The sequence below is a fragment of the Acomys russatus genome, chromosome 8 (genome assembly GCF_903995435.1).
Source record: "Acomys russatus chromosome 8, mAcoRus1.1, whole genome shotgun sequence".
In the NCBI taxonomy this organism is placed as follows: domain Eukaryota; kingdom Metazoa; phylum Chordata; class Mammalia; order Rodentia; family Muridae; genus Acomys; species Acomys russatus.
The window spans coordinates 73,877,191-73,893,450 of NC_067144.1; the positions used below are offsets into that span (position 1 = coordinate 73,877,191).

The 16,260-nt window shown below is 49.5% G+C and overlaps 1 protein-coding gene across 1 annotated transcript in view; it reads right to left on the reverse strand.

Moving 5' to 3' along the window:
- Positions 1-3,441: 3,441 nt before the first annotated feature.
- Positions 3,442-16,260, reverse strand: part of Erg (ETS transcription factor ERG) — a 99,814-nt gene continuing 86,995 nt past the window's right edge. Inside the window, exons 7-10 of the mRNA XM_051150298.1 lie at positions 14,604-14,672; positions 13,983-14,039; positions 12,945-12,992; positions 3,442-4,360 (exon numbers count right to left, since the gene is read on the reverse strand). Coding sequence (XP_051006255.1) covers positions 3,840-4,360; positions 12,945-12,992; positions 13,983-14,039; positions 14,604-14,672 — 695 coding nt within the window. The 3' untranslated portion in view covers positions 3,442-3,839. The remainder of the gene's footprint in view (positions 4,361-12,944; positions 12,993-13,982; positions 14,040-14,603; positions 14,673-16,260) is intronic.

A 16,260-nucleotide genomic window follows, 5' to 3' on the forward strand; every position in this document is an offset into this window, starting at 1 on the left:
GAGTCAGCTTGAGGGGAAGATGGACTGGGTCTTAGGCCTTCAGTCCATTATGGGGGAGGAATTGCCAGGAAATGGCTCTGTCTGCTACGGTGACAAGGCAGCCAGAGGAAGTAGAACAATGGGACTGTAAGCCTTGACCAATGACCAGCCTCTGCCCGCCAGTCATGCTTCACAGCCTAGTCTCTCTGCCTCACCTGGTATTCATGAAACTTGCCTTGTTCTCTGCACAGCCACAGGGTTAGCTTGACCTACACTCACCTGTGCTCGCCTGGCTTCAGTTGCCTCTCCCATGGATACAGCACCAGCCCTCTAAAGGCAGCTGTTTGGAGATCTGGCTCTCACGGTGAGTCAACACCAACCTTTCAGAGGTGGGAGGTACTCAGAGGGAAACAGAGCCCTTCAACAAGAGGACAAAGCATGCCATCTGGAACCTTCCGATATGCAACAGGGTATCTGACTAGAGATGATGGAGTGGGGAGGGGTAGGAGGGGATGGGTTGAGGCTCAGGTCTTGACTGAGAGTGGGGACCGAGTCCAGTAAAAAAGTCCTAAAGATTGTGGTTGACACACATCTTGCCATCAGGAGGGTTCACATGGGGAGCACACCAGGGCACTCATGGGAGGCGGGGCCTGCCAACACTCTGTAGAAGGCCTTGGAATTTCATTAGCACAGACCGAGACCTTAACTTTTACCATTAGTTCAGGATGATTGAAAACTTTACTCATACGAGAAAAACAGCATTACCATGTTACCTCAAAATTACAGCGTTGGTCAGGCTAGTCCCTGGGCTTGCTAATAACCCAAGTGTGCAGTCTGTGAGGGACCGAAGGGAAAACATCTGTTAGGACTGAATCTAAAGGCTTGTTTCTATTCTTTCACTCACAATGCAGTCTTGAAAGGGGGGGAATGGAGTGATTATTCAAATAAATTTGTACATCGTACGAAGAACATAGGTGTGCCCCGGCTTTGCATTGCAAAACCAAATCACTCGTCTCCTCCCCAGATCCACGCGCCCCCCCCACCCCACCACATCAGCAGCCAACACCCATGTTTGCTGTCTGTTTTCCTAAGGAGAATGCAGGCCATCTGTGGGCCTTTCCTGAGCTGCCGCAGGATGACTGACATCTGGACTCCTCGCAATCCCGGTAATGGGGCCGCCTGAAGCATTGGTAATCAAATCCCGCTGGGTTCACAAACCGTTGCCAGGGCGCACGGTGCAGGGGGTTGGCAAGTTCACGGACTCATGGCGAAGAGATTATGAAGTGCAAACCCTGAGTCCCGAAGCTGCTATGACATGAAACAGCGTATAGGGACACAGCCAATTTAAAATTTGGCTCCGGCTTCGAAGGGGCCTGGGCCTGCTGCTCGTAGCAGGTGGTTTGAGCCCACATCCCATGCCACTTCACTTTGGCCCAGGTGGGTGACATTTGTGCCATGAAGGGGACGGGAGATGGCCAGGGAAACTGATGTGAGGTCATAGAAAACAGTGTGTGTGTGAAGGGGAGTTGGGAAGGTCACCCCCAAGACTGAGGGTTCCCGAATTGAGGTTTTCAGAGGATTTCACAAGTTAGAGCGTCAGTCTAGCTGGGGAGTCCTCAGAGGAGCCAAGTGGCAAGCTTAGAAGCTGTGCCTCAGGGCTTTACTGCGTGTGTGTGTGTGTGTGTGTGTGTGTGTGTGTGTGTGTGTGTGTGTGTTACACAAGTATATATGCACAAAGATGTTGGAGTATAGATAGCCTTGGGCATCAGTCTTCGAGTCCCTTCCACAGCCTTTTGGAGACAGGGTCTCTCACTGGCCTGGGACCTCACAGAGCAGGCTGCACGAGCTGGCCAGCGAGTTCCCGGGATCCACGTGTCTGCTGTCTCACCACAGATGGGGTTACAAGGGGGGGCCGCCACACCTGAGTTTTACACAGCTTCTGGCAATCAGGCTCAGGATCCCAGGCCTGCAAGGTAGGCGCTTCAGAGACCAACCCACCTCCTGGGCCCCTCCCTTGATACGTCACAAGAAACTACAGCTGCCCACGGCTGATTTCCCAATAATGATGACAAGGCGTGGCTTAACACATAATGGCTTGCTCCTCACTCAACACAGACGTCATGGTCATGACCACAGCCCGGGTGCATAGCTGGGATCCTCAGTGGCAGCCTCTGCCACTTTACCTGCTAGGAACAACCATGGAGTCTGCCAGGGAGAAACTTTTGTGCTGGAAGGGTTAGAAGAGTCAGGAGGCCATGCTGCTTGGGCCTGCAATGCCCACCTGTGTGACTCGCACCTGTCAACCTGGGAAAACGTAAGACTGTAACACAAACCCTTAAGGCTCAGCTCAAGGTTCCAACAGGCAACGGTTCATCAGCAAAGAAGTCAAACTGAGTCCACTGCGCTCTGGTCCGCCATGAGAGGCCAAGCTCATTTTATTACATACATTCTGCATTCTAAGAACTAGTAACTTCATATTGTAAACATTAAGCATTACAGAGTTTAAAGTCAAGGCCACATCATATCACTGATTGTCTCTTCATGTGTGTGTGTGTGTGTGTGTGTGTGTGTGTGTGTGTGTGTGTGTGTGTGGTGTGTCTTTGGCTGGCCGAGGTCAACTCGTAGTGTATAAATGCATAAGTTATATAATTATTATATAAAAAGAAAAAAAGAACTCACTGACTTGTAGGCTTCGTTCTGACGAACGCACAGCGTTCGCGACTCATTAAGGGAAACTGGAGCCCACCTGCTCGCAATGGCCGTGTGGTTTCTGGCCATGGCGGCCACAGAGGTCACCTCTCCACTACCCCTGTGAAGGACAACGCCTCCACCGAATGCTGAGGTCCTCAACATTTTTTAAATATCAGACAATTCCACTTATGATTTTCCTTTCACAGAGAGATATATTTTCTGGTTCGGAATATTACTCCTCCCGTTCCTCCATAAAACCGAGTCCTCTCTTACAATACTGACAGCATCAAGTATGACAACTCAAGATCTTTGGTCCTAAATTCAGCTTTGATAGCACAAGCAGCTGCCTTCTACCACTTTCCTCCTCCTCCACTTCTCCCTCCTCCCACCCGTCCTCCTCCACTTCTCCCTCCTCCCACCCGTCCTCCTCCACTTCTCCCTCCCCTTCAGTCTTCCTATAGTCACAATACTCACACGCCATACACATCCCCTGTCCACCTCGTGGCTCACAGTTCCTGTAACACTGAGAAGGAGATGAGACTCCAGGTCATCTTCACAGTTCGACAGAGCCGGTGGCTCTCTATCAAATGGAACGAATTAGATCTCGGCCAACATAGCACAGGCCAGCCAGGAAAATCCACAACCAGCATGGTCTGCGGAGAGGGCCGCCATCTTTCTTTTCTTCTTATTGGGTTTTGGTATGTTTCTATTTTTAGACACAGGTAGTTTTCCCTTCAAATGGCATTATCCATGGTTAGGCCAAGATTTTTTTTTTTTTTTTTTTTTTTGGGTCATCTCTATTGCTGTCACTGAATCCTGGTTGGCACAAGCAAGGTCCCACACTCTACAGTTTGTACACTACTTAAGGCCACTTTCTTTGGCAGTTGTCCTAATAATGTCGCGCCTTTCTACATACAATGTCTTTGACAAGGGTGGACCACAGGTTATACGTCCATGTACGTTAAATTTTGAGCTCCCTCTATTTCTGTAGTAATACTTAGGCGATGCCCACCCTCCCCCGTGAGTCTTTGGTTTTCTTTCCCGGCTGCCTTCCCCAGCTCCACTCAGCCTTTTCCTATTCCTCGTGAGGCACTTTGGATGTGTGTTCTCTGAGTTTGTGGCGGCTGCTTGGTGATTGTACACTGTTGGGAAAGGCCTCCGTCCGGTCTCTAGTAGTAGGTACCCAGGTGAGAGGGCATATGGCTGCCGGGGAGCCTAGTGTTCGGGTAGATGCCCCCAGTCGGCGAATTCCAGTATGGGTTTGGGGCAGCAAAAAAACTAGAAGATGTGACTGGGAGGGCTGGAGGATGGGGAGCCACAAAGTTCATCTTCTGGGGGTGGGCATGGTAGGAGCCCATGTACGGGAGGTCGGAGGGGTACTTGTACAGAGACGACTCGGGGGGGTGAGGCTGGAGGGCCTGGGCGATGCCGTGGAAGTCGAACTTGTAGGCGTAGCGCTTGCCGTGGACCTTGGTCATGATGTTCTTGTCATAGTAGTAGCGGAGGGCGCGGCTGAGCTTGTCGTAGTTCATGTTGGGCTTGCTCTTCCGCTCCCCCCAGCGCCGCGCCACCTCGTCAGGGTCTGTCATCTTGAATTCCCCGTTGGTGCCTTCCCAGGTGATGCAGCTGGAGTTTGAGCTGTCAGACAGGAGCTCTAACAGGAACTGCCACAGCTGGATCTGGCCACTGCCTAACGATGGGGAGGGACACAAAGCCAGTGAGAACCAAGCGCCTGGAGGGTCACCCCATGAGTGGCAGACTTCCAGGGCCAGGCCAAGCCCTGTCTCCCCCATTTCCCCACCAGCCCCGTATCCTGCCCAGGCCCGTATCTCCCGCCCCTTCCCCCACACCCTGTATCTCTGCTTCTGGGTTGCTGCTACTTTTGTCTCTTGGATGCTCAAGAGAGCAAACCATGGCTGGACAGGAGATAGTCCAGACCCGGATATTCCAGGCCGCACTGATGAAGGGAAACCACAGGGTTCTGAATACCACTTGTGTCCCAAAGTTCCTTAGGAACCAGGCTGGCATGGATGGCTCAGCTTCCAGAAGGCTGGGAGGTTCCTCAGCATTCCTCCTGCCCAGTGCTGTTTCCTCCTGAGAAGGAGCCGTTACCTGGGCATCCTTCTCTCTGCCTCCACTTCTAGGAAACCCAACCTTGTGTGGCAGTCCCTGCCCACCCTCAGGTTGGCCTCATAGATCCAAGTTCTTTCTGCACAAAGTGGAGACCACACGTAGGGCAAAGCTCAGGTTGGTCCCTTCCACTGTGCATGTCCTTCAAAGAGCGACCAGGTAACCCAGTTTTCAGGGCGGGGTGGGGGGATGAATGAGCTGCTTTTTCCCATTTGTGAGATAGGGGAGGCCATTCTGTGGGTGGCGACAATGGCTTAGCACCACTGATATTGGCTGGGTCAGGGGAAATAACAAAAGTCAGACTTAGGAAACGAACATCTACAAGTTATGGGAAAGCAAACAGAAGGTGGAAGCCGACGCTATCAGTTCTAACGTGACACCTGGCTGGCACCCAGAGGGCAGCTCTGCCAGGACGTTTCCTAGCACAGAATTAACCCCTCAAATGACGAAGTCCGGAAAGAGACGTCTGGTTCAAACCAGATCACCCATTTCCAGTCCTGGGCCAAATGTACCGTGACAGAAACCCACGTGCCACATGTACTATGCTGCTGCGCCATGATGGTTCTGAAGGACGACAGCCCATGGGAGCACTCTTGGGAATCAAAGAGACCCTGGCTCAGTCAGAATGAGCTCAGTGTGTGTGTGTGTGTGCATGCACGTGTATAAGCACATGTGCGTGAGTATGTGTGCATGCATGTGTGAGCACAAGCACGTGAGTATATGCACTTGCATATGTGTAAGCACATACATGTGAGAGTGTGTACACATGTGTAAGCACATGTACATGAGTGTGTGTGTGTGTGTGTGCATGTGTGTATAAGACATGGGCATGAGTGTGCATGTGTATGCATGCTCATGTGTATGGATGTAGAGGCATGAAAGACCTTTGGTGATGTTGTTCCACCTTGTTATGTGAGACAGGCGTTCTCTCCCCCGCACCCCTTCTCTCCCTCTCTCTCTCTCTCTCTCTCTCTCTCTCTCTCTCTCTCTCGGAGTTTACCTATTAGCTTAGGCTTTCTGGACAGTGAGGCCTGGAGATCCACCTGCCTGCATACACTGAAACTTTTGTATTTGTTTGTTAGTTTGTTTTCCTTCCCTTTACAAGGGTTCTGGAGATCAAACTCAGTTCCTGTTTATAACACAAGCACTTGACTGACTGAGCCGTCTCTCTGACCCTCGAGTCTTTTCAATCAGAGAAAAGTCTAAGCATGCCGTTCTGGCTGCCTCGTCACACCTGCTCCAAGGGATCTTGGCTTTGTACAGGGAACAAGCAGGCCGTGGACTAGGCCTGTCCTCTGCTCCTTCGCTCTGGGCTTAGCCCATGGCTGCCCACTTCTCCCGAGAGCAAGCCTTGGCTAGACAAGATGCTGAAGGCCAGGCGGCCAGAGGGACACTCTGGTTCCCTCTACTGTCTGTGCCCTGTACTTTCTGGGTGATAGTTATGTTGGGTACTAGGAGAAACCAGGGGAAAATTATGTGGCACAGATTTTAGTTTTAAAGTGAGTGGGAGGCAGATATTTCTTCCCAAAGCCCAGACAGCGCACTGCCTTGGGATCGTTACCAGAAAGACAATCCTTTCCGACATGATAAGTGATGTGAATCGATGTGACCAATGACCTGTCACCCACTCAGGGAGGTGATGGAACGTAAAAGTCAATTATAAACCCGCTTTCTCTGAACCCTCCCCAATAGCCCACCTCTGAACACTGCCCAACCCTTGTCTCCATGGGGGCTACACGGATGTGAACGTGCGTGGATCCACCCGGGCAACAGCTTCGTGAGAAAGGTCAGCCTGCTTTCACTGTGTTCTGGAAAGGGTTGTTTTCAGTCAAGCGACACATTTGAAATGTATTAACAGCTTGTAGCTTGTCGAGATGGAAGCCTGGGCTGTTTCAGAGTTACACATACAAACTGTTCTCAACCAAGGGCTGTTGCCGCCAACATCTCATTAATATGCATTGAAAAATATAAAGGATGAAACAAGAGAACCATATGGTTTTAGTATATATATTGTAACCAAAGGATTAAAACTTGAAAAAAAAAAAAAAAGAATTCCACAGATGACCTGGGAATAGGAGAAGCTGTGGGTTTTGGATTTAACAGTCTAACTCACATATGCCTCACTCCAAACATGGACAGTTGCTGGAAAATAAATATTTAGTGTCAACTTCCTCCCATAGCGAGAGAGCCACCCTGCAGAGCTCATATAAATACACAGGCCAAATAACACTCGGTGTCTGTTCAAACATTGGCATCGTCTTTGGGAACTTGTCCCTCAACCTCTTCCCTTATTAACATGTGTAGGAGTGAGGCGCGGGGGGGGGGGCGGGCAGTCTCCTGTCTCCCCGGCCTCTAAAGAGCCAGACAACATGCAAGCCTTACATGCGTGGCAGGAAGCTCAGACCTGGGGGCGCAGATGAGCCCCTCGCCCTAGGCTGTTGTGCTTGACTCATTAGCTAGGAAGACACAGGGCTTGGGGCTGAGGACATGCCTCCTGGAAGAGCTTCCAGAAGCCTCCAAACCTGAAAATGAAACTAGCTGAAAAAAATCAGTAAGCGCTGAGGTAAATGCCATAGGCAGCGGCAGTCTATCACTCTCGAAATCTGTCAGGCCACACATGTTCACACTGAGCAGGAGTTCTCAAGGATACAATGGGGGTATTGGGTACCAAGTAGATTAAATGAGCCACTGCTTGCCAAAAGTTCAAAAGCAATTTGTTTTGTTTTGTTTCTTGGTTTTTCTAGACAGGGTTTCTTTGTGTAGCCTTGGCTGTGCTGGACTCGCTTTGTAGACCAGGCTGGCCTCGAACTCAAAAGCAATTGGTTAAATTACTATTGCCACCTGAACGCTGATGCTCACGGCCTGATGGGGCACGCTGTGGAACAGGACCCTAGAGGTATAATGAGGGTACAGGAAGGTCTAAGTGTGACCTCACCAGCCAAACCAACAAGAAAGGGCAGATTGCAGCTGGGAAACAACACAGTGCCTTAAGCTCCTTCCACGCAACTGTGAGGACTGGAGTTCAGATGCCCAGAAACCATGTAGATACCAGGTAGGGACAGTTGCCCGTCTGTGATCCTAGCGTCCCTCCCACCAACAGGCAGGAAGCAGCCAAAGACAGCTGACCGCCCAGGGCCACCACACTGGCCAGGCAGAAGCTTGGACTGTGCTTTCTCTCAGGGCTGGACATTCATTCTGACACTCACTGGGGGCTAGGCACTTCTGTAAGTGCTCACATGGGACAGCGTGGTGTCTAACCCCTGCAAAATTATGTTTAACCCACAGGAGAGCTGAGAAAACAGCAGTGCCTGTGGGTGGACTGACCTTTACGGCCAAGGTCAGCAGAGGTCAGACTTGAGATCGATGCTCTTTGTCCTACAAGGGCAGAACTGTGGGCAGGTGTTAATGCACGTCTCCATGGCCTCCTGGTCCTTCTCAGGCTGTCCTCTTTCAGGCTTACAAACTGTTGGGCACTCGCCTTAATGTAATGGGCTTCTACACCCTAACAACTGGCAAATCGTCTCTGGAGCGGCTCTGTCCCTTCACAAGGGGCTGGGTGCATCTTCACAGCCAGCATTACAACATGCCTGGCAACCAGACAGAGCTCAAGGAAAGGAAAGCTCCCCCACAGAAAGGAATCTGGAGTCTATCACAAAAGCTCAGCGCTCAACAGTCCTGATGGAATATAAAGGGGCTCATGAGGTAAGGGTATCAGGACACACCTTTCTCAGCGGGAGGAATGAGTGCTCGAAGCACACATCAGATGCGTATTTGGGATGGAGATGTTGGGATGTGCACGCACTGACGTCATCTTGTGCAGTCTTATGCATGACAAGGTGTTGAGGGATGACTCAGCAGCCAAAAGGATTGGCTGGTCCTCCCTCAACAGTGTTGGAACAGCTCACAACCACCTGTAAACTTCAGGTAAAGGAGGTTTATCTCTTCTGGCTTTTGAGGGTGCCTTCATAAATATGTTGCCCATAAACTCACAGGGCTCATACACTTACACTGCATGGCACAGTCCTTCCATTAAAAATGGACAAAAAGATTTTGAAGAAAGATCTACGTTATGTTCATGGAGGGAGGGAGGTGTCGTCTTTTTCTATTGGGTGGCCTTCTCTCTCTCTCTCTCTCTCTCTCTCTCTTTCTGTGTGTGTGTGTGTGTCTGTGTGTGTGTGTGTGTTTCTGTGTGTGTGTGTGTGTGTGTGTGTTAAGTCCAATTAGTCCACAGTGCATTTTAATTCTGAAGTGTCTTTACTTGGTTTTAGTTTGGGAGAACTATCTAAATATGAGAGTAGAGTACTGAGGTTCCCCACTGTCATCCTGTCAGGCCCTATGTGGTCGTTTATGATTTTCAGTGTTTGTTTTATGAAATTAAAGGTTCCAATATTTGGTGCACAAAATTGTTCCCCAATTTATTAATATGTAGTGCCCCTTTGACTCTCCTCTATTTAGTTTCACTTTGAAGCTTGGTTTGTCAGTGTAAGGATGGATACACCTGCTTACTTTTTTATGTTTTATGTGTGCCAGGCAGTTTGTTTTCCAGCCTTTGATATCACGTTCTCAGGTGTCTTTGCTGACAAGTGTGTTTCTTGAGGTCAGCACACAGTAGGTCCTTACTTCTTAAGTCATTCCATTAGTTGGCATCCTTTTAGTGTGCATTGAGCTCATACACATTTAAGGTAAACATATAAAGGGATTTGGTTGGTTTTTTTTTTTTTTAGATTTATTTGTTTATTATTTATACAGTGATCTACATGTCCATCTGCAGGGCAGAAGAGGGCACCAGATCTCATTATAGATGGTTGTAAGCCACCATGTGGTTGCTGGGAATTGAACTCAGGACCTCTGGAAGAGCAATGAGTGCCCTTAACCTCTGAGCCATCTGTTATTTCCTATAAATGTGTTAGGTGATGTTCTGACCTATGATGCCTCAGGGTGCTGCTCCTGAGTCTAGGGTACGTTTCCATCTCCTGGTTCTGACATAGCATCTCTGTGAACAGAAAACATCACCAGCCACCGCCCGCAGGAAGAGAAGGGGAGCTCTGAGAGAGGGCGCTTGGATTAGGGGAAAAAGATTCCCTATGGATCAGTTCTCTAAGCAAGCTGAGCAGTCCCTTTGTGTGGGGACAACAGGGACACCATGGAGTTTCATTTACGCCATGGACGTGAGTGCAAAGGCTGGCACGGTCTTGCCTAATGCAGCTGCTGCTCCTCCTCCTGGCCTTCCTCCCTTCTCTTCCCCTCTTCTTCTTTTTTGTTTCTTTGTTTTTGTTTTTTTCGAGACAGGGTTTGTCTGTGCAGCCCTGGCTGTCCTGGACTCACTTTGTAGACCAGGCTGGCCTCGAACTCACAGCGATCCGCCTGCCTCTGCCTCCCGAGTACTGGGATTAAAGGCGTGCGCCACCATGCCGGCTTCTCTTCCTCTTCTTGCTCTTAAGCTTTATCCTCTTCCCCTCATCCTCTTCCTTTACTTCCTCCTTGTTCTCCTCCTTTTCCTCTTCCTTACCTTCCTCGGGCTCATCCCTGGAACCTTAACAGCTGCCCGGCTAAATAAAAATGTTTCCTTTCTTGCCCATGGCTCGTGTTTTTTAAAAGCTACCCTCCCCCTGCCCCTTCAAACCTCTCTTCCAAAAGCGCAGGGGAAGAAAATAAAATCAGACTTCAGAGACACTTGGGATCTAGACTGTTCAGCTGTGACCCAGGGAAAGGTCCATGATGCCTCAGGACCTTGGGTTCCTCGTCTATGGGATGGAAATAAGAATGTTCCGGGACACAGAAAGCCTGGTGGGAAGCACAGGAATACACATGCCCCATGGGGTGAGCACTGCATGGAGTGGGAGCTTCTGGCTTGCTATTTCACAGTATGTGTTCCTATTCCCAGAGCCTGGGACCCCAGGAGCATCTTCTTTCTAATCTAACCTGAACGGTGCTGCCAGACCAGCCTGTCTGAAGCCTAGTTATCATCACCTCCAAACACAGCCCTGCAAAGCCTTCACGTCTGTGTGCAGTCCTGGGTGTGGGAGCACGTGCACGCGTGAGAGAGTAGCCTTGGGTCTCCGTCTTGCTGTCCAGCTTGCCTGAGGCAGCTGCTGTGCACAGCTGTATATGCCAAGTGGTCCCAGTGAGCTCCTGAGGACTCGTCCATCTCCGCCTCCCCACTTTCAACAGGACTGGAGACACACACGCATCCTACAGATCTGACTTTTACGTGTGTTGGGATTCAAATTCAGTCTTCACAGTTGCACTGTAAATGCTTTGCCAATAGAACCATCACCACAGCCACACAGCCACTATGAGCCTTAGAAGGATCACAAGAAGGGACTGCTTGGAAGTCCTGGCCACTACGTGACCGGTCACAGAATAGCTACTGGGCTGCGACTCCGTGGGCTACAGAGCATTGTATCTACTGTGCCCATCTCTCCCCCAGGTAACGGCTCCTGGGGCCGACTGTATCTGCTGTTCCCAGGGGTGCACAAGGAAGCAAACCCAGTGCCGGGCAACCAGTCTGTGTGTGCACTGGGACAAAGCAACCAAGAAAGCAGCCTCCCTGTTTGCAGAGCTGCTTAGAACATGTTTACTGAATTAATCGGCATGAGTCACAACTTCATGGCAGAGTCGGCCATTCAATAATAATGGTATTTCACACTCTCGGAGTTTGGTTCTCTTGTGGGCATGTGTGTGATGACGGCATCTGAATGGTTGTGTTTTCCGAGCCCTGTTTGGCTTAAGGTTTGTGAAACAGAAATTCCAGCCTGCACTGGCAGCATCGCATTTATAGCTGAGACCATGAAACATGTGCCACAGGACCCCAGGGTCATGCCTGCACAGCTGGTTCTGATCTGAACACAAACAAACAGAACAAGCGAGCCGGCACCAGGATGTGAGGACAGGTACTGGTGAGGAACCTGCTTTCTCACTGCATCTGGTTAGGAAACATCCTCACATGTGACCACAGCTGGAGTCTGCGGGCTCCAAGATTATCTTTTAAAGACACCAGTTATTGCATCTGCTTGGTGACAGGTTGGATCCTGCCTCCTAAAATTCATATATTGAACTCTGACCACACCCCTCCGTAGCACCCAGTAACCCTTGTTTTAGAGACAAGGATTTTACAGAGGTGACCACAGCAAACTAGGGCCACGGAAGCAGCTCACACTCCACTGTGACTGGTGTCTTTTTAAAAAGGAAAAGTTTAGAGACTGAGATAGCTCTCAGTCTGATCTTTAGAACCTAGATTTTAAAGCACCAACCACCATGGCATGTCACAGCAGCTGGTCCAGCCTACAAGAGAGAGCCTGTCTAAAAAAAGGTAGACAGTTCGATATTGTGGGTGGTCGATACCCTGATACACTAAATGTTCTCCTTTAGCCTCTACAATCACGTGCCTGCACGTGCGAGTGTGCACAGGCTCACACACACACACACACAGAGACACACATATGCACACACACGCTTGCACACACACATGCACGCACATGCACACACATATATACACAGACACATGCATGCACACACACAGACACACAAACACACACGCACACAAGCGCGCGCGCACACACACACACACACACACAGACACACATATGCACACACACGCTTGCACACACACATGCACGCACATGCACACACATATATACACAGACACATGCATGCACACACACAGACACACAAACACACACGCACACAAGCGCGCGCGCGCACACACACACACACACACACACACACACACACACACACACACGGAAGTTTGGACACAGAATCATAGAGAGGAAAAACAATAACAATAAACACAGAGATGATCCAGAAGCCAAGGAGAAAGGCGGGGAGCAGAGGGTGTCCTCACACCTCAGAAGCCTCCAACCCCCGGCCTCTGACTCCCAGCCTCCTCTGCACCAGTGCACTGATGCTCAAGGCAGACTCAGGCTGTTTGATTGGTTACAACGTCCTAGAGAGGCAGTGGAAACCCAGTTAGGTTATAATCCTCGTAGCTGAGCTAAAAATCCTAATTTACAACCTGATCCATTTTCTCAAAGAAGGCAAATAAAACAGTTCATCAGTTGGAGAAGTTTCTCACCCCTGTAATTTCTTTCAGAGATTGTCCCTGATTCAAAACTGTAGGTGGATCACAAGTGGTAACTCACCTGGATTAGCGAGGCGGCTACTGGTGGGCCCCAGGATCTGGTAAGGATCTAGGATAGAAGACCATGAGTCAGGCTGACAGAACTGTGTTCACAGAGGTGAAAATGTCCCCTGTCCCCCAGGTCCCTGCCTCCACATCCTACATGAAGTAGATACCACACAGGATCTCAGGAGACTTTCTTGCTGGAAGCGTCATAGTTGGTAGACAAACTCGACATCCCAGATTCCCACCACCAACCCACAGTCTGCATTAACCCAGGAGCGAAGTGGGACAAAGCAGGACCTGGGGCAACACTCCACTGTTTTTCTACCTCAGACCTGACAGAGGCAGGCATCCCGGTACACACCGTGACAATGACAGAGGCAGGCATCCCGGTACACACCGTGACAGTGACAGAGGCAGGCATCCCGGTACACACCGTGACAGTGACAGAGGCAGGCATCCCGGTACACACCGTGACAGTGACAGAGGCAGGCATCCCGGTACACACCGTGACAGCGACAGAGACAGGCATCCCGGTATACACCGTGACAGTGACAGAGGCAGGCATCCCGGTACACACCGTGACAGCGACAGAGACAGGCATCCCGGTATACACCGTGACAGTGACAGAGGCAGGCATCCCGGTACACACCGTGACAGTGACAGAGGCAGGCATCCCGGTACACACCGTGACAGTGACAGAGGCAGGCATCCCGGTACACACCGTGACAGCGACAGAGACAGGCATCCCGGTACACACCGTGACAGTGACAGAGGCAGGCATCCCAGTACACACCGTGACAATGACAGAGGCTGGCATCCCAGTACACACCATGACAAGTCTTGCAAAGAGAATGGCTTGCCCACGTTCAACTCACAGGCCTTAGAGAAGTTTTAGCAAAATCTCAAGATTTTAGTAAAATCCTTCCAACTGGGCAACTAACGACCTAGACCTCATTTTACATATGTGACAGTTGCAAAGTTCATTTTAAAGGAGACACACTTTAGCAACCCTTATAACCTTTGTCAGGGTCCCAGTACGGTTTCCAAAACGCACCTAACTGCGGGCGCTGGTCTTCAGTTTTGGGCACTGTGGAGGGAGATGGCTGAGCAGCTGAAAAACCCAAGGGGGGAAAAAAAGACAATTAGCCGCAACTCAGACCAGGCTGCGCATCTTCCGTGTTGTCAGCACAGTTATCTAACTCTACAACTGCCCCTCCAATGAAATCAAATATAAACATTCTAAAACATTTCCCATGATTTAAACAATCTACTGTAGCCATTACTTACAAACATAATAAAAAGAAATTTGAGCTGGCTTACAAAAAAAGAATGAAATGAACTATGGTGTAAAATAAATAGGGCAAGGTGCCAGGGATGAAGTAAAGCCAAGCAGAGCCACAGTGAGAGAAGTCAGCCATTAGCTCATCAGTGCGTAAACACCCCCGGGAACCCGCATTCGTCCACATCAGTCTCTTTCTGTTATGAAAGCAGGTTACATCTCAAACAGAAAGACTTGCCATGCCTAACAACCACGTGTGTTTTGTCAGGAGTGGAAGGAGCTGTCTACACGTTGGGAAGACCACAGACCAACCACTGAAATTAGATTTTTACCCTGGCTGTGGTCACCCCTGCCTTGCGACATGCAGACCAAGGCAGTGGGGACTGAGCCTTGTACCTTTGGACTGAGGGGTGGGGTGGCTGTGGCCAGTCCAGGCTGATCTCCTGGGAGGTTCATAAGGTAAATCTGTAAAACACAGATACACGGACTAAAAAACAAAGCTACTTTTAAAAAAATAACAGATTTATTTTGTGTCTTAGAATCAATAAAATTTAAAAAGCATTTTAAAAATCTACTTAAGTTTTACCTATAAATTGCACTTTGCACATTTTATATAGTATATGTAAATGTATAAATATATATTTATATACATGTTTTGTTGATCTAAAAATTCTCTCCTACATTTAGCTGAAAACTGTCATTGGTAGATTCTTCTAGACCTTGCTTGCTGACTTGTGTGTGTGTGTGTGTGTGTGTGTGTGTGTTATATTATATATGTGTCAGGTACACATGCACATAGAGACTAGAGAGGCCAATCTTGAATGTTGTCCTCAGGTGCCATTCGCCCTGTTGTATGAAGCAGCTTTTGTCACTGGGACACTGGGGCTCATCTGGGGCTCACAGCTTTAACTCAGCTGATGAGGCACATGTCGCCGGGTACAGATTTCTACATGAGAACTGGGGGGCTCGAACTCAGGTCCCCAGGCTTGCACAGCAAGCCCTTTGCCAGCTGAGCCACCTCTCCGGCCCCTCGATCTGCAATCAGGGTCACAGGGCAGTGTCTCTCTCACAGCCCGACTTATCACAGGAGGATCAGAATCCACACTTCCATCATCTTCAGAACGTATTCAAGGCAGAGCCCATGACTACCATGAACCCATGGACTGTTGCCTGGGATCCCCCCCGCCCCCCCTCCCCGTTTTATGCACTCTTCCTGGAGATGAGACGCTTTCTTACCCTCCAGTGAGCTGCCTGCACGGACATCTCTCCACTCACACCCCCCCATGACCTTACCCGTTTACATCATCAGTCTTAAGAGGCCTAGTTCATTTTCTAGGAAGAAAGCCCTCCTTTCTCATTTTCTATGAGAATTTAGTATCTTTCTAAAGTGAATTGCATGAAAAAAGTTAAGATTGAAATGACTGTCCTACAAGACAGTACCAGCGACCCTGAGCATATATACGTGCCAATTCTTTCTTTCTTTCTTTTTATTTATTTATTTATTTATTTATTTATCAAGGCAGGGTTTCTCCGTGTAGCTTTGCCTGTCCTGGACTCACACTGTAGACCAGGCTGGCCTCAAACTCACAGTGATCCGCCTGCCTCTGCCTCCCGAGTGCTGGGATTAAGGCGTGCATCACCATGCCCAGCTATGCCAATTATTCCTAAGTAATTATACACACTGTTCCTCTCGTGCCATGGACCTTCACTACACATTGTATTTGCAAGTTTAGTAACTGCAGCTCTGTGTTCTTAGTGATGGTTCTGTTACTGGTCATCAAGCTTTTAAGTCTCTTCAGCGTTCCTCACAGATACATCCCAGAAGCACTTTTCTTGCTCTGATTAACCATGCATTTATGGAAGCTACTGCTACATGCAATCATATCACGGAGCCGTTTTGAAGCTGTGATCCAGGCACAGCAGCTCACGCTGGCGACTCCAGCTCTTGGGCTGTGGAGGCAGGAGGATCAGCTCAGACTCCTGCTCACTTATGGATGATGTGAGACGCTGTCTCAGAACAAACCAGAGCACGGTGGCTCATGACTGTAATACA